This window comes from Pristis pectinata, chromosome 1, assembly GCF_009764475.1.
Source record: "Pristis pectinata isolate sPriPec2 chromosome 1, sPriPec2.1.pri, whole genome shotgun sequence".
Taxonomy (NCBI): Eukaryota; Metazoa; Chordata; class Chondrichthyes; order Rhinopristiformes; family Pristidae; genus Pristis; species Pristis pectinata.
This window is the reverse complement of record NC_067405.1, coordinates 71,726,623-71,750,490: the sequence shown is the minus strand read 5'-3', so window position 1 is coordinate 71,750,490 and position 23,868 is coordinate 71,726,623. Positions and strand designations below refer to the sequence as shown.

The 23,868-nt window shown below is 38.6% G+C and overlaps 1 protein-coding gene across 2 annotated transcripts in view; it reads left to right on the top strand.

Annotated features, from left to right (window-relative positions):
* Positions 1–23,868, top strand: part of usp40 (ubiquitin specific peptidase 40) — a 102,637-nt gene that overhangs the window by 37,288 nt on the left and 41,481 nt on the right. Inside the window, exons 8-15 of one of the 2 annotated variants that reach the window (XM_052028716.1) lie at positions 4,381–4,503; positions 8,804–8,908; positions 9,438–9,545; positions 11,123–11,453; positions 12,740–12,821; positions 16,172–16,343; positions 21,071–21,152; positions 21,988–22,058. In XM_052028716.1, coding sequence (XP_051884676.1) covers positions 4,381–4,503; positions 8,804–8,908; positions 9,438–9,545; positions 11,123–11,453; positions 12,740–12,821; positions 16,172–16,343; positions 21,071–21,152; positions 21,988–22,058 — 1,074 coding nt within the window. Of the gene's footprint in view, positions 1–4,380; positions 4,504–8,803; positions 8,909–9,437; positions 9,546–11,122; positions 11,454–12,739; positions 12,822–16,171; positions 16,344–21,067; positions 21,153–21,987; positions 22,059–23,868 lie in introns of both variants that reach the window. The other variant, XM_052028709.1, reaches the window with a different exon arrangement.

Genomic DNA, 23,868 nt, shown 5'->3' with positions numbered 1-23,868 from the left:
TAGGGAGCTTTGAAATTTGATATGGGGATAACGAAGAGATGGGGAGATACAAGTCCAATTCAGAATGGTGAGTGACCAAGATAGAAGTAGTGGTAAATTCTTGAGTTTGCTTTAGGTGGTAGAGATTGTACTATGGAAGAAGCACTGGTGAATGGCTATAGTATATCTTGTGGGTGGTACTTCTGCATGGAAGGAGTCCCTGACAGGATTTTGCATGGAAAAGCTTGCATTTGCTTGCAGGACTGCCAGGATTTCTCCACATCAGTGCCAGAAAGTTTGGGATTTGTGTGTCTGAATGAGTAATGTCGAAGTTACAAATTTTCTGACAGCTGTTCAGGTCCAGCAATAGAACATGTAATTTTGATGAAAACCCTGTGCCAATTAAAACCTGTGCAATCTTAATTGATTTAAATCTATTAATTTTTTTTAGTTATTTAAGTGTTTTCATTCTTTAATTCTTTCAAAAATGTTTAACTTACTGAAGTAAGAAACATGGATTATTTTGACAAGGTTTTTGTCAGTACTTTCATGACGTGACTTATTCTGCTTCTTTCCCCATCCCACTTACAGTGAAAGTCCAGTGCTGTCTATTAATTGGGATGTAAAACAAATAAAATTCAAAAAGCTGAAGATGCTGGAAATCTGAAATAAAAACAGAAAATGCTAGAAACACTCAGCAGGTCAGGCGGCATCTGTGGAAAGAGAAACAGTTAACGTCTCAGATCCAGAACCTTCATCAGAACTGGAAAAAACAGAAAACTAGGTAGCTTAGGTGGCAGAGGAAGAGGCAGAGGGATAGGTGAAACAAGGGGAATATCTCATCCTACCAGAATGGTTATGGGGAAGTTGGGAATTGACTGGTTATGGGGAAGTTAAAATCAGATTAAGCTGCTTTGTCTATGTGATGTGTTGCTAATGATAAGACTGTGAGACATGTTCAGCAGGCCAAACTATACAAAAAAAACCAAAATGAAAAACTGAACCTAAATGATGGCAGGAATAAATGGCTAGTTCTGATAGAACGAGTTATCTAAAGTTGGAGAATTTCATATGGAGTGCTGCACATTGCAATGTGCTCAGAGAGAAGATGAGGTGATTTTTCTCTAATTTGCTTTGGGCTTGTTGTAACTGTGCAGGCAGACACAGACAGAAAGGTCAGAGTAGGAGAGGGATAATGAATTAAAGTGGTAGGCAACCGGAACTTCAGGATCACTCCTACAAACTGAGCCCCCAAAGTGATCACCCATTCTCCATTTGGTTTCTTCAGTGCATAGAATGCCAGATTGTGAACACCGAATGCAGTACACTAGATTGGAAGAAGTGTCGGTGAATTGCTGCCTCACCTGGAAAGACTGTTTGGATCCCTGGATGGGAAAATGCCATACAATGGGGCATATTAGGTGGGGAGGGTGTGGACCAGGGAGTTGCGAAGGGAGTGATCCCCTTGAAATGCTGAAAGGGAAGGGGGATAAGTGTCTGGCAGTGGAATCTTGTTGGAGCTGGTGGAAATGATCCATTGAATATGGGGGCTGGTGAAGTGGAAGGTGAGGGCAAGGGGAACTCTGATCTTGATTTGTCCAAGAGGAGAGGTGAGAGCAGAATTGCAGGGCGATGAGTTGTAAAACAAATGCCTGAAGCTGCTCTTCGGTTGGACGTATCTGAAAAAGAAACTGAGGTTCCTTGGTTAACATTTATCAGTTAGCCATTAATCTTATTTCTTTGTGGGACATTTTTGTTGTGTACACCAAGCAACACTTGTTAATTTGTTGACTGATTCACTTGAGATGTTCTGAGGATGTGAAAGACACCAAATAAATGCATGGTGAGTTAATACTTTATTACTAAAAGTGAAAATAGTTGATATTTTGACCAACCGGATATGGCCGATTCACAGGTTAAAGTCCTGAACTGGGGCAGTGCAAATTTTGGTGTCATTAGGCGGGATCTTGCAGTGGTTGATTGGGTGAGATTATTTGCAGGGAAAGGAGCGTCTGCCGAGTGGGAGGCTTTTAAAGGTGTGATGTCAAGAGTTCAGGGCCTGTAAATTCCTGTTAGGGTGAAGGGCAATTTTGGCAGGTTTAGGGAACCCTGGTTAAGAAAAAGACAGGCATACGCTGTGCATAAGCAATTGGGAACTAGTGACTTTCTTGATGATTACAAGAAGCGAAGGAGTGCACTTAAGAGGGCAAAAAGACGATTTGAAAAAGATCTCGCAGTCAAGGTGAAGCAAAATCCCAAGAGGTTCTATAGGTGTATTAAGAGTGAAAGGGTGGCTAGGGAGAGAATAGATCCTCTTAGAGATCAGCATGGCCGTCTTTGTGTGGAACCAAAGGAAATGGGTGAGGTTTTTAATGAATATTTCTCTTCAGTTTTTACTGTGGGGGAAAAAAATGTTGGAAGTTAAGGAAATGGGGGAGATGAGTGGTGTTGTCTTGGAGCACACACAAATTAGCAGGGAGGAGGTATTGGAGGCCTTAAAGGGCATTAAGGTAGATAAATCCCCAGGGCCTAACCTGGTGCATTCTCAAACCTTGTAGGAAGATAGAGAAGAAATTGCAGAGGCCCTTGCAGAGATTTTTTGCTTCATCTCTGGCCAGAGATGAGGATCCAGAGGACTGAAGAGTGGCTAATGTGGTACCATTGTTTCAAAAGGCAAAAAAAAAGCCAGGAAACTACAGGCCAGTGAGTCTGACGTCGGTGGTGGATAAATTGCTGGATGGGATTCTGAATGACAGGATCTACCAACACTTGGAGACAGGGTCTGATTCGGGACAGTCAACGTGGCTTTGTGTGTGGGAAATCTTGTTTGATAAACCTCCTGGAGTTCTTTAAGGGGGTAACCAAGAGGGTAGATGAGGGCAGGGTAGTGGATGTTTTCTACATGGACTTTAGCAGGGCCTTTGACAAGGTCCCACATGGCAGGCTAGTCTGGAATGTTAGATCACATGGGATCCAGGGGGAGATGGCAGATTAGATTCATAATTGGCTCAGTGATAGGAGTCAGAGGGTGGTGGTCGAAGGTTGTTTCTCGGACTGGAGGCCTGTGTCTAGTGGTGTGCTGGGGTCGATGCTGGGACCTTTGTTGTTTGTAATTTATATAAACTATTCGGGTGTGAATCTACAAAGTATGGTTAGTAAGCTTGTGGATGATACTAAAATAGGTGGTGGTGTAGATAGCATAGAACGTTTTGAAAAAGTACAGGGGGATCTTGATCAGCGAGGTATGTGGGCTGAGGATTGGCAAATGGCTTTCAATCCAGATAAATGTGAGATATTGCATTTTGCCAGGGCAGTACTTATACAGTGAACGGTAGGGCCTTGGGGAGAATTATGAAACACAGGGGCCTAGGAGTGCAAGTGCATAGTTTGCTGAAAGTGGCATCACAGGTAGACCAGGTAGCGAAGAAGGCGTTTGGCACACTGGCTTTCATCAGTCAGGGCACTGAGTATAAGAGTTGGGAAGTTATGATGCAGTTATATAAGATGTTGGTGAGGCTTTACTTGGAGTATTGTGTACAGTTTTGGTAACCCTGTTATAGGAAAGATGTTATTAAACTAGAAAGAGTACAGAAAAGATTTACCAGGATGTTACCTGGACTTGGGGGCTTGAGTTACAAGGAGAGGTTGCGTAGACTCGGACTTTATTCCCTGGATCATAGGAGATTGAGGGGTGACCTGATAGAGGTGTATAAGATCATGAGGGGCATAGACAGGGTGAAAGCACATAATCTTTTCCAGGGAGGATGTGCTAAAAACAAGAGGGCATAGGTTTAAGATCTGAGGCGAGAGATTTAAAAGGGTCGTTGGGGCAGCTTCTTCTTGCAAAGGGTGGTGCGTATTTGGAATGAGATGCCAGAAATACTGGTTGAGGTGGGCACATGAGCAATATTTAAAAGTCATCTACATAAGTACATGGATAGGAGAGGTTTAGAAGGCTATGGGCCAAACGCGGGCAATGCAGTCGGCATGTTGTGCTGAAGGGCCTGTTTCCATGCTGTATGACTCTTAAGTTATGACTTAAATGATTTACAATGCTAACTATTAAACAAATTTGATCTTTCAACTCCAGTATTGCCTCCCACATCTCCAAGGCATCTCTTTTCCTTTAATTTGCTCAATTAAATCCTTCAGATGCTATCCTTCAGTTGCGATGTTAAGCTGAAGTCTCATTTTGCCTGTTCAGATATCTGAAGAGGAACAGGGGGATTCTTGTGTTCCATCTAATGTTTATTCCAAGGTCAGACCTCTCTTGTGAAGTGGCTTGATATTAAATTTACAACATCTTACTTTGTTATAGGTGCAATATAAATGCATGTTGTTATAATAAAGACTGCTACAAGCAATGAAGCTCTTCTTGAATTTCCTTATTTTCTCTCGTAGGACAACCTGGCAGGCACTGAGTATGAACTTTTTTCTGTAATCATTCACAAAGGAGGTTGCTACGGAGGCCATTACCATGCTTACATCAAAGACATTGACCAGTTGGGCACCTGGTTTTCTTTAGTAAGTTGTTTACTACAGAAAACATCTCATTACACTTGAGGTATTTGATGATGATGTTATTGAATGGCACCACCTATTTGTGCAAAATACTGTGCCGTTTATCCCAGGAAGTGACTGTTTTAGCTTAGTTTGATTTTTTTTTATATAAGCTACTTTATCTCATTTTCTTGCAAGTTTATGACACTTCTTGACTATGATGCCATTGTCATTGTGTTGTCATGTATCTGCGTGACCTTCCCAGTCTGTAACAGTCTTGATTTTGCAATTTATCCTTGGTGTGGTTTCTTTCTTTCTTTTTCAATCTTTTTATTAATTTTCAGATTAATACAGATTAATACATATAACATCAGTAATTATACACGTAATACAAAGAGATCGGGAGGACAATCATGACATATGTAATCATAAAGAATAAAAAAAAATTCTAGGCCCCACGGTTTCTTGGTAAATGAATATATTACAAAAAGAAAGTCAAAAGGAGAAAGAAAAAGATTTATTGTATAAAAAAAACCAAATCGGGAAAAAAAATTGTAAGTAATAAAATGAAACAAACTAAAACAAAAATTTCAAAAGAAAAATAAAACTGGACTGATGTTTCTCGATGAATAAAGAGCATTATTATGTCATCAACTCCGCTCGTCTAAATTCAAAGATTATTGAAAAGGGGTCTATATCATATGAAGGTGCGGTTTCTTAATGCTAGTTGTTTAAAACTTTAAAATAAGTTTATTCAGTGCTAGGGCCATCCAGTAGAAAAGAATGCTCTGGAAATAAATGATCCCATAATGTCAGATCAGTTGTTAAATAAGGTCAATATTTTAGTTCTGTTTCATAGGAAAAAGAGTTAGTCAAGCCTATCCTGCTGTTCAGATAGAAGATACTTGATCTGTACTTCAATCCGTTGACAGCTTTGGTCTATTATCCCTTGGTGTTCTAAGGAAACTTCAGTTGACTCGGTATCCACAGTATTTTGGGAGAGAAATCCATGTTTCCACTGTCTTTTCTGATTATTATTGTTCCTCCTTCGACTGAGAGACTATTGGACATTCGGTCATATTGTGATGACATTTATTGTGGATTTCCATGTTTTGGACATCTCCTGTACCATGGTGGATCATGCTGTCATTTTCCACCCTAATATGCCTGAGAAAAATTGTACACACAAATGACTTAACACAGATCACAAAGACTTCAAAGTAGAGCCATACTACTCAACCCAAACTATGCTTTGAAACAAATTGTAACTTATTGGCCTCCGGCTGGATCAGGGAGACTTTTTAAATCATAAACTCGCTGCCATTTAACTTCATTGCTATGTGTGCCACATTCCGTGTAGGAGGCTCCATGCACTGGGGAACCAGGAGGGAATACAAATGAGCTGAGACTAGGACGTGTCGTCGAGTCAGACAATGGGAGTAGTGTGGAGGCAGGGCTCTTGAGGCCAATGCCTGCAGTGAAGCTCACTGCAAGCTGCCAAGTAATAACCCTTTCCTCTGGAGCCTGGATACCAGACCTAAGCCCAAGGGGAACTGACTGTATTCCCTGAGTTCAGGTCAGGTTGTTTATCAGAAAGAAAAATGTCCTTTGACTTGGGTTGGGTTTGGTTTGGCCACGTTTGGAACATGTTCAACTCTGGTTTTAACTTTAAACCTGTGCGAAACTATGCTTCAAAGAGATTGAAGACCCACTGGCATTAGACCTATTGATAATGACAAAATTTCTCTGCAAGTGGAAACCATATTCAATTAAGTTTGTTATCTCAGCACTTTAAATCAACAACCACAAAGCGCATATTCATGTCAGCATCACCTTTTGCAGGGAAAAGTTTCAGCACACTCCATTTCTGTCCTGTCTAAGTGCTGTGCATGATTACACCTTTATTTGTTTGTAATTGTCTTGGAGAGGATGCTGTGAAGATCAAGAATTAGTTGAAACACATCGCAATATCTACCCGTCTACCCGAGACGTATTGAAAGTATTCCGCACCACTGTAGTACCTTGCACCTGTCTGAGCTGGTAGTGTTCATACCAAAGGCATAGATATCCAGTTAAATTTTGCAATTGGAACATTGGAACCCTGAAATCTGCACCAATGTGATGGTTACTGGTGCTGGCCAATATTACTTCTCCAGAGAAATGATATGTACAGCGAGGTCATTGGCATTTGGAGGAAAGCATGGAATGAAAACGTTATTCAGGATAAATATCTAATTTCCAACCCAACTTTAAAATACCTTTTTAAAAAAAAATTCAGCAACATAAACCAGCTTGTGGTTGCTGTCATTTACTTGGTGCACAAATGCTGTTTTGGAGTTGTGCAGGATGTGACTGAGGCAACCCTGATCAGACTGTGATCCACATAATAATGCTCCATCCTCTTTCTAGTTTGGTGGTGACATTACAGAGATACATTCCCTTAACAGCATTAGACTGGTCAACTGACTTTAAAATGAATTTGCAATTGTAGGTTCAAGTTATTTCTAAAATATCGGCTTGAATTTTAAAGTTTTGCCATCTTGTTCGGGTCAGCATAATAGAAAGTTTCTTTTTATCTAAATAATCCCTATGTTATTTTAAACACCCCTGGTTAGATCACTGTCAACTTGTAAGTTAAATACAGTACCCCTGATGGGATTTGACCAAGTCCCTGTAGCTTATATCAGTAATGGGGAAATTATTGGAAAAGATTCTTAGGGATAGGATTTACTTGTATTTGGAAAAGCACAATTTATTAGGGATTGTCAGTATGGCTTTATGCAGGGTAGGTCATGTTTTATGAACTTGATTGAGTTTTTTGAGAAGGTGATGAAGATTGATGAGGGAGGACAGTCGATGTTGCCTACATGGACTTTTGAAAAGCATTTGACAGTGTCCCACATGGTAGGCTGATCCAGAAGATTAAGGCATGTGGGTTTCATGGTGACTTGGTAGATTGGATTCAAAATTAGCCAGGCTATAGGGGACAGAGGGTACTGTTGGAGGGGTGCTATTCTGACTCGAGGTCTGTGACCAGTGCTGTTCCACAGCAATCAGTGCTGGGACTTCTATTGTTTGTGATATATTGGATGAAAATGTAGGTGGGCTGACTTAGTAAGTTTGCAGATGACACAAAAATTGATGGGGTTGTGGATAGTGAGGAAGGCTGTCAAAGGATACAACAGGATTTAGATCATTTGGAAATGTGGGCAAAAAAAATGGCAGATGGTGTTCAATCTGGGCAAATGTGAGGAATTACAATTTGGGAGGTTAAATTTAAGTGTAAAAGTAGGTAGTAAATGGCAGAATCTTTAGGAGTACTTATGTAATGAGGGATCTTGGAGTGCAAGTCCATAACTCCCTGAAAGTGGCAATACGTGTGGATAGGGTGGTAAAGAAGGCATAAGGCATGCTTGCCTTCATCGATTGAGGCACTGAATATAAAAGTTGGGAAGTCATATTGCAGCTGTATAAAACTTTGGTTAGGCCACATTGTCCAATTCTAGTCGCCCCCATTACCGGAAGGATGTGGAAGCTCTGGAGAGGTTGCAGAAGAGGTTCACCAGGACATTGCCTGGATTAGAGAGTGTTAACTAAAGGAGAGGTAGGACAAACTTGGATTGTTTTATCTGGAGCATCGGAGGCTGAGGGGGTGACACGATATAAGTATATAAAATTGTGAGAGGCATAGATAGGGTAGATAGTCAGAGTCTTTTACTCAGGGTGGAAATGTGAAATACTAGCAGGCCTGCAATTTCTCAATATCTACCAATCAAAGCATTCCCTTTATTCTTGCTCTCTGTCTTCTGTTAAACCATTTACTGGCCCACATCACAAGGTCATCTCCTAAACTATGAGGGTGCATTTTTGCCAACTCTTATGTGCGGCCTTTTCAAATGTCTTCAAGAAGTCCATAATGTTTTGGAGTCACTCCCCTATACACTCTATTAAAGGCCATATCAAAAAATTCAACTTGAATATTCACACATGATGTACCTTTTACCAGTTTCTCTTTAATTAATTCATACTTGTCCATGTGCTCATCAATAGGCTTTGATATATTTATTGAATTTACCCATAACTGTTCTTAAACTAACAAACTCTCTATGTACTTCTGATTCCACTTCCCAATTCAAATATAAACGGCCATTTGCCTATTTTCAATCCAAAGGCATAATTTCTTAATTTGCCTTTTTTGAAAAATTATGCAGTTCCCTTGCCCATTTCTTCAGTACTTTCACTTATATAACTTTAACTGTGGCCTAATTGAACTATAGTAAAATGTGTTTGTGTATGGCATATCACTAATAGGTGGTCTTTTCAGGATGAAGAGAAAACAGTGATCAATTCAACTAAAGATCCAACCAAGGAAGCCAACCTGTTGGAACTGGGAGATCCCCTTGAAATTCTTAGAGCTATTCTAGTCCAGGTATGGTGTTAAATATGGAATCCTTGCATATATCACCCTACTGCACTCTTGTATTTTCAAATTACTAAACCTTAAAATATAATGATCCAAAATATGGCCAAGTGAAATTGTGTTTCTAAAAACTAAAATAAAATTTTGTTTGGTAACATTCCTGTGTTATATAATTTCTTACACCCCTCTGAAAATAAGTTTACTAGTTAATTTTACTTGATCTTGGCTTCTGAAAAATGTGTTTTGCTGCAATTCACTCAAGTAATGCTTCAAATATGGCAGCATCTCTGAATACGAGCCAGATGGCAATTGAAGCAGATAGAATGTCATTGCTGCTTCTGGCTCTGTACTTGGAAAGAGCAGCTTGAATGCATTGCTATTCCCTACCCTGTGCCTGCATTGACCACCAAGAACCGTGTTAACTAGGGTAGCAAGGTTTACTTTGCTATAGACCTGGCAATGTACCAAAATTATAAATTATGTTCTTGAAATAAAATGTTGTATTTTTCACCCTCCATCCTCTCATCTGTTCACTTAGATAGGACCTGATGGCATACTGGTTGACCAGCTGGGCCAGAAATTGCTGGAGAAGGTTGGTGTTGCATGGAACAAAAGATATCGCAAGCAGTGTGGGTCCATAAGAAAGGTAGGAAACTGCAACTTGATCACCACAAAAATGGAAATAGAATGTGTGCACCAAATTAATATCCCAATAATTGGTTTGCACCTGTGCTGCTGCTTTTCTGTTGCAATATGTACGAGTTAATTGTTGGAGGTCTGTAACTGATGATGAAGCTGTTTTACAAGAGTTACACTTTACTTATGATTATTTATTTTCAATTGTGAGCTATATTGTTACAGTGCTTAGCGCTATCCAACAGAATGTTGTTTTATTATAGCACTCTTGGTTCTGGACTCCATATACTCAAAGGTGTGTACACTTGTACTTCTTAAAAAAAAGCTTCCATTGCATGATAACATGTCAGAATCCTGGCGCTCCCACAGCAATTGGAAGATTATCTTGTTGTCACATGGCTCCTTGTGGAGTGAGTTGCCAAGGCAATGTGCAGAGGCTGCTTGTGAGTACTGACGTTGGGCAAGTTAGGATGAGCAGTGCAACTATTTGCAAACCCTGCCCCTAATCTTAAGGTCTCTTTCATCACCTCCTGTTGAATGTGATGAAGTTGCTGTCTCCCCCTCTCTTTGCTTGGCGGCACAGCTCTCCCCAGCCTGGACATTTCTGTGTGGTACATTCAAATATGGTCTCTGGCCATTGAGCTTCTTGCCATAGAGAGGTTTCCCTGCGGTAGAGAGCCATGCACCCAAGCAAAGAGAGGGAGAGACAGCTTCATCCATCATATCCAACTGGAGGTGACGAGAAAAACTGCAGAGCGCTGGTGGTCTGTCGATACATGGGGCAGCCATGATGATCCCTGGGAATGCCTGTATTTATTGTGCCAGCCAGGATGGAATCCTGAGTCCCACATCTCAGCACTAAGTGGCTGCACCATTCATCCCAGCCTGCCCAGCACCACTCCTCAGAGGCAGTCATTGCACTTTGCTTCTGTGGCTTGCTCCACACTAAGTGATGCAGCAATTAGGCTATCTCAACAATTTCATTGTCGTGGGCTGAGCCTTCATCCAGGATCCAAGCACAGCAGTATACAGTAGAGGAGTGGGGGATGAGCAGAGGTTAGCTGCAGTTGCCAGAAATGCAGTATTGTTAGTAGTGCATGTCTATGTAATGCTATAATGACTCCTTTTAGCACTGATTCCATTAGTGCTCTTGTTCCTGGAAACATGTCATGAGCACTCAGCAAAGTACCAGTGTGTGCTGAAGATTGTCTATGACCTTACCAGTGTTTACCTGGAGGAAACTTGTGGCTCATAGGTCCCAACAGTTTCACAGTAATGGTTTCTGAACATGAGAATGACATTAAATCCTTTTGTTTGTTTTGCTATGTAATCTCTATGCTCACCTAAGTGGAGGCTGCTGATGCTTGTAACTGGTCAATAACAGCATCTAATGCTGTAATGCATTTACACAACATAAACTGAAAGGGCTTTTCCTGAACATGTAACAACTGCTATGCCCCGTTTGAACTTAAACCAGATATAAGTATCAATCGTTGCCCAGCTTACCTCCTTTAGGCATTACTGTAAATTCTAGTGCTGCTGTGTTTGATGGAGGGTTCTATTGTAATCTTTCCTCTCTTATTCCAGTTTCTGGAGAGACATCCTGATGTGTTTCTGCTAAAAGCAGATGGAACGAGGGTTGCTCTAAAACAGACTGATCATGGTTACCTAGGGCAACAGCTCCATAAATCAAAAGTCAAGAAGGCACAGACAGGAAATTCCACAGCCAGCGGTGAACATGGGGATGATACAGAGGGAATGCAGTCTATCACACCTACTTCTGAAGTACATTGGTTCGATTTTGATGATTCCCAAGTGCGGCCTATCCATGAGAAAGATATTGAAAAGCAATTTCAGGGCAAGGAGTGTGCGTACATGCTGTTTTACAGAAAATCTCAACTGCAGCGACCATTGCAGGGTACAGTATACTGTAGATCAATTTATAGTGGTTTTACTTTAGAATATCTTAATTGGCCAGTATTTCTTCAGATGACAAAAGTTCTGCTGTATCATCACAGATTGTCCTGATAATCTATTTTAGGTTTGTTAAGCATCTTATTGTTTTATGTCGCTTATGAGCTCCTAACATCTGTTCACCCCGTGAGTGCTTAAATCAAGCTAGTCAGCTGAGGATGGGGCTGATGGTCAGCTTTTTGGGGTTAAGATGACATGTTGACATTGCAGGTGTTAAAATTTAAGAAACATGTCAACTCCCTCTGGCAGATGTAACTAGGTCTGCATATCTGTTGTTGGATCAAACAATTAAACTTGCAAATGAAACCTAAATGAATGATTTACTTGCACTGTTGTTCGAACTTCCAGTTGTTCTTAGTAAATCTTGTAAACAAGAAATATAACTAGTGATCTGTCCTGTTACACCACACTTTCTTAGCTGTTATAACTCCAGCGTTACTTCTGCACACATTTCGCCATGCTTGAGCTTTACTCGGCTAACCTATGCTTAATTTTAGTGGGATATGTTCATGTGTGAAAATGTGTACTCAATATTAACAAACAGAAACTTTACAAATCAATATGTATTTATCTATAGCTTGATTGAATACTGGGGCATCAGCACTGATTAAAACCTGTGGTATCTTGCTATCTAATAGTACAACTATTAATACCCATCTGATTTTCATTCATCAACATGTATGTGATTTGATCAATTGGTTAATGGAAAATGTGGCCTTTAAAAACGTAATCTTCACTATAATATTGCATCTGATAATTAATCTGAAAATGGAAAGACATTCTGACAACTTGCAATGTAACAGTCATCACCTTCATTGTAATCGTCTTGATCCTCAAATGCTTATGCCAAATTCACCATTAAGTTGCCAGAGTATAGAAGACAGCAGTTCATCTGAAGCTTTGATTACTGTCTCTTTTTCAAGTCAACACTAAGCATTCTACTTCATGATGATTGTAGTTGAGGCACTGAGCGTTAGATCTTTTAAGGGAAGACATCATAATCATGTCCAAGGTACAGGGCTTTGGTTATATGGAAGACTGGGGCAGAGGATTTGTCCTAGCTTAATTTAACAGCTTTGGAACAGATGATAAATAATCCCCATTTGTGCTGTAAACTTGTATCATCTTAGTCACAACAGCTATGCAAGGGTTGAATGCACTGCTGCTGGTTTTTATTAGCCTGTGAATGTTCCTTCAGTAAAGCATTGTTTCATTTTTATGTTTCCATAGCTAGAGGAAATTCAAGGTATAAAGTACCAGCCAACTTGTTGGAAGAGATAGCCAGTCTGGATGCCAGTCTTCAGAAACAAAGGTAATTTCTGTAACAGGATTAACAAGATTTGTTCTAAGAGATGACTGTTTGACATAGCATATTTTACATCAGAAGCAACCCAAGAAATGTCAAAAATCAATAAATACAATAGGATTAATTTCAGGAACCAAAAACTCCAATTGTACAGCAAGGCAGAGCAGAAAAGACCACTAAGAAAAATAACGAGGAAGGTTTCCACAGCCTCATCGTGTCAGTAGGGTCTGAATTAAAACAGTGAATGAATTAGTTGAACCTTTATTCAGAAGAAATTAGTTTGAGTAAAGAGCAGCTATTAATTCCATAACATAGGATGTATTCAATCTTAGAGTAAGTTATGCTCACACACTTTGCCAGCAAGTCCCTTCAAAAAAAGGATTTCAGTCATTAGTGAGAGCTTAATGTTTGTAGATGCAGACTAATGTCCTATTGATAGTTTTGTCTCACTGTGATTTAAAAACCCTGAAATTAGTAAAACAATCATGATGGTCTTATTAAGTGATGCATTACTCTCTGCCCTTTAATAGAAGCTTAGTAAGTTTATCAGTTCATTTAACAATGGATTAAAAACATTTGTTTTGATTCTGTTGAAATGTACTTGCAGCTCTCAAATGACTAATTTGAATGACTTCAAATGCAGTTAGTTGGTTGAAATCTTAGCACTACAGTTACATCTTTTTTGAAACGGAGTTCTTAACTTTTCTCTTGAAAGTGAACTACATTATAATCACGCTAGGATTATTGAGTCTGCAGGTTCAATTTGTAGGGCTACAGATGTTTCACAGATCATCAGAAAATTCCTTTTACTTCTTGTGGAAATAGTAGCTTAATCTTATATAGGCAATATTCACATGTTGTTAGAAGACAAAAGTCTCTGCATTCAGGTGTGAGTTACACAGGCATTACCTATTTTGAGTACAATAGTCACTGATTCTTCCCAAGATTTGATACCTGTATTATTTATTCCAAAAGTAAAAATCCAATTTTTTTTTTGATGTTTATCAGGTTTCATTTTTGACTTCAAATGGGAGATAAAATAGGGAGGGAGGAAATTCTATCCAGAGTAAATTGAGTCTGGTGTTGTTATTTATTTCAAACTCTGATAAAACTGAAGAAAATTAATGAAGGATTAAAGGAAAATCTGCTGCTTTATTAATAAACACAAAGGATTTGAATTATTTTGAGTTCCAGTTGACCAAGAGACATAACTATATCCACCTTCAAGTGGTGATGGATACCTTTGGGCCACTATAGCTATCTGTATAAAGTTTTAGATGTAATTGTGGCTGAGCAGTTTTGTTTTGGAATAGAGTTGTTCAGCCATTATTTCTGAGCAGTAGTTGTTATATGGGCTGAGTCTATCACACTCTGTAAAGTTGTCCCTAATGCATATCAGATCATGCCTATTAATGAACCAGAAGCTGAAGTCCATTATGAGTTAACTAAGTTCATTTTTTTTCTGAGTGGAAAAAAAATCTCCAACACATGGGTTTCCTTTAGTGGAACAAAATTGATGGAAAGAAAAAATCAAATTTGCTTCACATCATGATGCCCAGAAACTTCATTACAAAAAAATGTCCTTCATCCCCTCAAAGCTATGTATCTCTTCTGCCTAAAAATAAGGCTTTGTGTTGTTTGTTCATCTAGTCATGAACACAATTTATGCTATCTTGGGAACTGACAGTCCGAAGAAAGGCAGTGATTCAGAGGTACTTTAAAACCTAGAGCCTTTTTGGTGAAAATTGGTAGAAATTTCATTTGAAGATCCTTACTAATAGTGCTAGGTCCACATTGTATTCCAATCTCACTTCATCCAATCCCACTTGAATTAACCTGTATGATCGGTTTGTAAGACAAGCTTTTCACTGTACCTCGGTACAAGTGACAATAATATACCAATACCAATTTTAGCAGCAGCCCTTCTTGAGTTTCATATCACCTCACCAGCTTCAGTGCAATGCATTCAAATGTCCATATAGGGGGAACCTTTGCCTTTGCCACTCAGGAATGTACCCAGTTAACCTGGGTGGGCATGTCCAAATTTCAGAATGTTTTAGTTCATAGAAGTTTTAATCTTGGGTTAACCTAGTTGATTCATCTTTCAGGGTATAATTAATTATACCCGGAAGATAAATTGAAATTATTGGGTTAAATGTCAAGCATGAGTATGTTCAAGTCAAACAAAATATGAATGTGCCACTTCCTTCACCTTTAGGTTTTTGGTAGGAAAAAAATACTTGCTGTTTGATTCTGTCTGTATAAACTGTACTTGAAAAACAAATTTTGGCTTGCTAAATCATATTTCCTTATTTTTATTGGACTCATAGTTCCTTAATAGATAATTTAGGAAAATAAAATTGGCAAGTCAAAACTGTATCAAAGTAATCTGAGACCTTGCTCTGAATGGCTAAACAGTTAACCCTATGTTTGTTCAGCTACTGCACAAAACATTTTTCCATTTAACATGTGGCTCAATATCATTGGTCAAGTTTAATTTAATCAGTCAAGGAAATTATTGAATAATTTAGAGACACATTTTAAAATTCATTTCTGTTAGAAATTCCTTTCAAGTGCTAAATAACATTTATTTTGATAGTTACAGGAAATGAAATTTCCACTTCATTTCCGCAAAAGAATTTCTACATTTCAATAAAATCATGGCTGTTCTTGTGGCTCATCCATTTGTGTGCTTTATTCTCATATGTTCTAATTTAGTGTCCAAAAATCTATCAATGTCAGCCTTAAATTAATTTGATGGCTGAGCATCTGCAGCTCTTGAGGTAGACAACTCCAAAGATTTACATCCCTCAATGTAAAGAAATCTTTCTTCTTCTCTTTTGGGTCAATAAGGGTCCATAAAGGTTGACCCTTTATCCTCAGGCTTTGCCTCCTGTTTCCAGGTTCTCCATATAGAGGAAACACCCAAGTTTGCAAGTTTTGCACATCATACCAGTCACTTTGTTTTTAAATACTTTTTTTGCCACGCTTCTGGCATAAACAATCTTGGACAATAAGGAAATGAATTATTTAACCATTCCTTACTCTAGTTTCTGCCTGGCCTTCAGGATTTTAGAACTTAAGGTTCTTTAGTAAAGCCAGGACTTTAGTTTTGCTAACAAATCCATTATGTTTGAACCTGACCATTCAACCCTGGTACTTTGGTTCAGTTGCAGATCAGGCAAGATTGAATGATCCCATTCTTAATGTGGCACTGCGTTCCTTGGTATAAAATATATTCAATCTGGTTTAAAGCAAGTCTGAGGGGAAGTGAGGGGAACTACCCATCTCACTACTTGCATCTTATCTTAAAAAAGACACTGATGAAATCTTCATTTATGCCGTTTCAAATCCAGGGCAGAATTTGATTCTGCAGCCAATAACATTGAAATCCATCTCCACTTGGGTCCCAAGTATAAGTTTGAAAATGGTGCCTTACAACCTGTTTCCTCCCAGAAGGACAGTGTATTGACAATAACCATAGACAGGAGAAAAACAGTTGGTGATCTCATGCAGACTATTTTCCAGGTGAGTGCACAACGTTGGTTAATGTCAGTGATGTACTGTAATATATGTATCAGTCATTATTTAGGATTATTGCACATAATCTTGTGGAGCAGAGAAGATGTTCAGCTCATTACACCCGTTCTTGACCATTGAAGTGTTTTCTAATATGTCTCTCTGCTCTTTACCCAATATCCAGTTCCCTTTTGAAAGTCAGCTTTTCTGTTCTTCCACCATCCATTCAGGCACCTTAACAAATGACTGCATAACATACTCTTGTTTCCCCTGTTGGAATTTTTGCCAATTGTCTTAAATCCATTGTTATAGACATTGAAATATATATTTATCAATTAGCAAATCAGGGCTCTTTAAAGAATTCTCTCTATTTAATAAGATTGCTTAAAATAAAATTCATAAAGTATTTGACCCTCTTATTTTAACAGGATAATTTTGTTATTGGCACAATCAGGAGTTTTGCACCAGTATTTAATAATAGTGCCCAGTAAACTTATAACCTGTAGGGCACTTAAGGTCAGAATACAACAAATTAAGGGACATTTACTTTATACAATGTAGTACATATAATATAGGTTCCTGATTCACACACTGGGATTTAAAACAAAATGAAAAAGCAGTTACCTTTGAACTCACAGCATACGCAGTTCATGGGTGTTGCACTGCCACAAATGGAAGCTGCAACTGTGGTGATCCCATGGGAGACTGAATCTAACAGCAACCGATTTTTATTTTTTCCCAAAAAAAACTGGGTGTGGCATTTTTATGGTGACGTCAAGAACAGTTTAGCCCAACATGGGAAATTGCACTTTGACTCAACTAATTAATAATCAAGAATGGACCTTTGGCCCTACGTTTCTTTAAGTATACCTGCTTCAGACAGAAACTGTTTCAATTCACCTTTGAAGTAATTTATTGATCTAGCATTGACTGCACAAATTGGGAGCCTATTCCAGGTGTTTGGTATTCTCTGGGAACAGCTCCTTTAACGTGAATCTGTTCTCATACAACTTAAAATTCTGAATCCTAGTCCTCAATTGGAATAGTACGTAATTGGAATAAATTGTCAAGAGAACACTATTTCCTTTGTTATTTTATAAATCTTAATCAGATTGTCCCCAGATCGGCATTGCTCTAAAATCCCAAGTGGGATGCCTCATTACTTAGACCATCTAGTGGTACACCCTTCCAGTGTTTGGATGTTGCCCATCATGTAAGGAGGCCAGATATTGAGGTCTTGTACAATGTCAAAATACTATCACTTGTATTATAATCAGTACCCCTGTGTTTGCACCACAATACCCAAATCATTCTAGCTATAACTTCATGGTAGAACTTGGGTATTTTGAGAAATACTGTATATTGATAAAAGTTCCTAGATCTTTCTTTCTCCACCTTCATTAATGTTTTTCTCTGAAACATTCACTGTGTCCACATAAGCAACACTGCAGTTTTCCAAATTAAACAAAACTTGCCAGTCATTAGTTCCTTCTCACAACACAGCAAGATCCTACTGATAGTCCCAACTCTGATCCCAATTGGGCAACAATATTCCATATCCAATCTGATACAAACCCATCTACAACTAGTTTTTGCTTGTGTTCCCTCAGCAGGTATTCAATTCAGTCCAATATATTACTAATTATAACAGAAACTTGAATTTTATGGGGATTTACTTGTGCGGTACCTGATTAAAAATTTTATGGAAGTCTAAATGGTCTGTCTAATTGGCTTCTCTTGACCACCATAGTGCTTTCTTCAACAGATACGGTTAAACTTATAAGACTTTGCTGTTAATATAGCCATGTTGCGTGTATCTTATATACTTCTCCCAATTCAAGCAGTTGCATGTTGCATCCCGAATGATTTTCTCAATCATCTTTCCTGCTACTGACATTGCACTGATGGGCCAATAGTTATCTGGGTCAGGTTTGTTAAGTTTTTTAAAAAGGTCACAACTCTGATATATCTATATTAGCTTCCTTCCAGTCTATTGAAACCATCTCATGTTACAAATTCCTGGGGTTCAGCAGCATGTGTCCCATCATTCTGAAGACTCTTGGCTATCATCCATCCAAGCTGCTAACTCATTTTTCTGTTCTTATTTTTATCTAAATAATATTCTAAATAATTATCTAAAAATATATCCATCTCTAATATTACTGGTTTGTTAATAAAATCATTCAGTTTTAGTTGTTGAACCTAGTCTTCAGGAGTAGAGACAGCCATGAGACTGTCCCTTGTAAACTGTACTTGAACATCTTTTACTGACCCAGCATGATCTTTTAACAGTTTTTTGACCCTTCCCGCATCATGACTCTTCACTGACTGCTGTTGAATCTTTAGAATTTGGTACCCAAGAGAGCTGTGAAGACTCAGTTGCTGAGTATATTCAAGAGATTAATAGATTTTTAGATATTGAGGAAATCAAAGGATATGAGATTAGTGCAAGAATATTGTGCTGAGGTAAAAGATCAGCCATGATCTTATTGAATGGTGGAACAGGCAGAGTAACTAAATGACTTATTTCTGCTTTTATTTTCTTTCCAAAAAAAAGTAGCCTTTACTTCTACTATTAATCATGATTCTCTTTTCCATTGGCTCTTTAGTGACTCTATTAACAACGTCCATTCTCTTTATTTGTCCATTCTACCCAACAATATTTAGTTTGGTGTTCATTGTCTTTACAGAAACACTCATGTATACATTGTATCTTTATCCATGATCGCTCAGTCATCTTGGCTTTCCCTTAATACATTCCCTTGTTTTAATTATCTTCCGCAATTTTCTAAATTAAAATTTTCTTCACTTATGCATATTCTCATCCACTTAAATGAAGTTTTCTCTTCTGAAATCTGATGCAAGTTGTAGATTCTTCTTCCCATGCTATTTATATTTTTAGTACCATTCTAGTACCATCTAATTTATATTTTAGTACCTCCCACACATTTTGAACAAACCTGACAGCAGTAATCAGAAAGGCACTTAAGGGAATCATTAAGAATGTAACATATTGAATGCTTGGATTGATAGGAGCATATTAAATACACCCAATAACACTTTGTAAAAAGAACAAATCATATAAATTTGATTTGTTTTCTTCTTTAAAATACAATGGTGAGAACAAAGATTTGCTAGCAGACGATTTGTTATATAAGGTGTCAAGTGTGTAGCAGATTTAGAGGCAGAGGGAATGAGGTGGAACTTAAAATAGGATACTGGGGAATGGCACAAAAAGGTGGCACAGAAAGATCACAAGAATATGGCTGTAGCCCAGGAGACACTGCAAAGGTCTTTGAGGAGATCAGGTGGGACTGGGGAAGAGGAAGAAACTGAAGAGTGGGAAAGCAGTAACTTGGGTAAGACCCAAAAACAGGGAGCAAAATGAAGACCAAATTTTATGTTGAGTCAACTCAGTAGTCAAAGAGCAGAGTGAGGTGTCCTAAGGTGAGGTCACTCATTCAGAATACCCAGGTTGTGCCCTTATATTCACAGTTTTAATGTGGCTGATGCAGTTTTGGTCATTGGTTTCCCAATGATATTTTTTGGAGATGGCCATTGTCTCACACTTGTGTGGCACAATGTTGTTTGCTACTTATTGATCATAGCTGAATGTTGGCCTTATCTTGCTGAATGTGACATTGACTGCTTCATTATCTAAACAATTGCAAAAATGTTATCAATGACAAGATCTCCACTACTAACCTCACAATGGAGGAAAATGCACTGATATGTCATTCACACCTGGTTGGATCCAAGGTATTGTGATTATAAATTTCTGCTCCAGGACTTTGGTGCAGGAATTTGTAAGTACAGTTGTTTGGCATCCATTAACACAACCATCTACATTTATGTAAGGTTTAAGACTCACTAATGTGGAGATTTCCTCCATTTCCCAATGATGCAGCACTTGGCCAAGACTGACGATCACAGGAAAGATTGTTCTTGCCTAAACTCTCCAGGGTCTGGGGCTAGCAAATCAGTGAGTAACTGCCATTTGATTGCACTGTGAACGGCATTGACCATCACTTGAAAGGTTAAGCATAGGTTGATAAGTTGGTAATTGGGCTTTATGAAATTTTCATGTCAATAGAAATTAGGACATCCTTGGGCAATTTTCTACTGTCACATGAATGCCAGTGATGTAGCTGTAAGAGAACAGCTTGGCTAGAGCCAAAGCTGGTACTGGACCACAAATCTTTGGTATTATCCCCAGAATGATTTTGGGATGCATGTTCTTTGCTGTTCCCAATTCCTTGACTGTTTCTCGATCTCGCATGGAAAGAATGGTGACTGTGATGGCTGATGACTGTGCATGCCCCTGACACCAATTGGTTGCCATATTTGTAGTATATAGCCTCCTCTTCAGAAACTATTTATTTTGCTGTAACATGCTTTGGAACCTCCTAATGTTGCAAAAAGTGCTGCACAAATGCACATGTTTCTTCTTCTGCCTATTTGGTTCAAGCTTTCTTTCATTTACTTGCTGTCTCTTTTGTATCCTCCCATGTTCTCCTTGCAGTATCTGCCCCATTCTCTTGGGCTCGCTCACTCTTGTTGTTTTCCTCAATTGCTCTTGTTCTCTCGTTTGCTTGTCTTCCTTTCTTTTAGGTGTACCAAAAGTCATATCCAAGGTATTGATATTCTTCTTTAGCAGTACAGTTGTTACAAAAAGCAGGTGATCTGTATCTAATTATAACAATTAGCATTAACTTAAGTATCTCTTACTGCAGCAGTTGGAATTCTGGAAGGGCGATATGGTGATCACTGTTGCCAAGCAATTGCCAGCTGGTCTTCACCTTTATGAGACCCTTAAAGGTAAGGATTAAATAAACAATGATTAAGAAGTGCCAAGGAGTTGTCTCCACTGTTACAGCATCTTTCCAAAGCTTACCACTGCCTTTATTGTTAACAGAAGGATAACTTGGGGGGTGGGGAAAAATGTCTTTGAGCCTTTTAAACCACATGATATCATGTGTAAGTTATCTTTTGATGGATTACACCAGGTTTATTGTTCTTGGAGAAGTTCTATTAAAAAGGAAAGCATTCTTTGTTTTAACTGATTATCAGAATATTCATCCAATCTGAATTCAACTAATTGCTTTCCAGGATATTATAGTTCAATGGTCCCAACATTGCAGCGTGGACCATTTGATCAACTTTAGCTATTTTCACTTTTCCAAACATTCGTAGCTAAACCTCTGTGGAATCTTTTGGGTTGTAATTGTGTAATATTATTACTTTCAGCTGACAACTGTTACGCGTGTCCACTTCTTATTGGGCTCACAATATCCTTTGTAATTATTGGCATTTTCAGTAAAGTTTGACCATGGCGGCATAATGCAAACAAGACCAATAAAGCTAAGTGACACAGGACCTTCATAAAGAATGCTCTTTCACAAGTGGAACTGTAATCTTATGTGGGTTTCTTAAATCCTATAGTTTAGGCCATTAGAAAGAAAATTAATAAACGTAACATTTTTTCAGCATTCCTGATGAGCAAATAAATGTTAAAAACTATATTTTCAATGGTTGCCTTTCCGAATCTGTTGATTAACTTTGAATAATTCCTGCAATTGCTCTCCCATGTGGTGGCTGATCAATTTTAATTACATTCCAAGTACTGATTGCAGTTTCCTCCCTTTCAACCCAGAGGATCACATTTCTCTGCACAGTCTGGGCATTACAGATGGAGCAATTCTTTTTGTATGGAATGGTAACAAGGTAATGAACAATTAATTTGCTTGTGATTGGTATAATTTTCCCATTCTGTACTTCTGCCAACTTTGTTTTGTGCTCATCAAGGTGTGAAGGTTGTTGGTGCTAGGGAAAGAGTACATTTTCTATTTTGGGTGACATGTTTTTGCATCAGATATTGAATAGTTTGATACTGGTTCAATAGTAAACTTCAGTAAAGCACTGATGTTTCTCCACATAATTTATTCAGTGGCCTTTGTATTTATGTGGGGTTGGCAGTTTGGTGTTAGTTGGGTTATCCTTACTCATTTCCCAAGTTTTATTTTCAATTTGTCTCATCATTCTGGACTGGGAATGTAAGGGTTGGGAGTGGTCAAGGGGGCAAGATGGGGTGGGGGAGAGGTCTGAATAAAGACTTCAGAGGTCAACATAAATTTTCCATATTGTGTGTATGAAAGTCTCAGTTCTCCCTGTCACCCCACCTCACATGGTCTGTTGACTGAATATGATAATTTTAGGTCTGGATATCTCCATGATCATGCTGAATTAGATACATAGGAATAGGAAGAGGACATGCAGTTCCTCAAACCTATTCTGATGAATTAGGCCATGGCTGAGCTGTAATTTCATTGACCTTCCTGAGATCTATACATCTTAATATCCAAACCTAATAAAAATTTTATTTTGGGGAGTGTGTTCCTTACTACCACTGGCCTTTGAGAAAAGAAGCACTTGGCTCTAATTTTTTTGTTATGTTCTTGTTGTGGAATCCCCTATGAAAGGAAATAGTTTCTTTCATGGCCTGCTTCTTTGTATTTTCTTTTCATGGATTCTTGTACTTCTCTACAGTCTCACATCTCAAATGCCTTCTCATTATAGATATTTGTGCACCTGGCTCTTCTGTCTTCTATCTGTATGTGTTCCTCCTCTGTCTATTTTCTCTTCTGTTACCTGAATCTTCCCCCCACACCACCCCCCCCCCCCCCAACCTTCCCTATCACTCACCTTCAGAGTCTCCAAAAGATCTATTCTTGGTGTTTTCCACATGCTGCCCCTCAGTGCCATAATCCTCAAACATTGACAAAGATCAGCATCCATATTTATGCTTACTAAATCCAGTGATTATCCCCAGTGTTATTGGTTGACGTTCATCTTTACATAAATCTCAATTTTCCTTCATTTTAAAGAAAATGTTACAGCATTAGATAAATTTCAGTAATTTCCTGTAATAATGCTCTTACCATATGATGGTGAATACAGTTTAATCTACTGTCCAAACTGAAAGCATTGCATAGTATTGTTCACAGAAAAGGAAAATTGGGCATTTAGCGTCCTTCACAATCTCAGTACATCCCTAAACAACTCGCTACCGGTGAGGTCTCAATTTGAATTGCATGGAAACTGCTGGGTGGGCTGGGTTGTGGTTTTACAAGGGGGAGGGGGAATGCTCGTTGAGATCTGAGTATTGGTCAAGATACTAGAATATCTCCCCTGCTGTTTCAGGTTATGCTGTGTAATCTCATTTGTACCTGTATAAGAGGACAAAAATAGTGATTGTTCAAACATCTGCTCTGAAAAATGCACCTCTGACAGAGCTGGAATCCCTCAAATTTTGTGCTCATCTTTGGAACCTACAACCTTCATCACATGGGATTCCTAACTGTTATTGTTAAGCCAATGCTGACCCCTAGAGGACAGCTGTGGCATCTAGTTGATTATTTGGTTTGTTCCTTCAGAATTATGGCTCTCTAGAGCCAGGTTTAGGTAATCATAGCCACCAGGTAATCATAAATTTATTAAACAGCTGTTATAATGCTTGTAAATTTCAGTATATAAC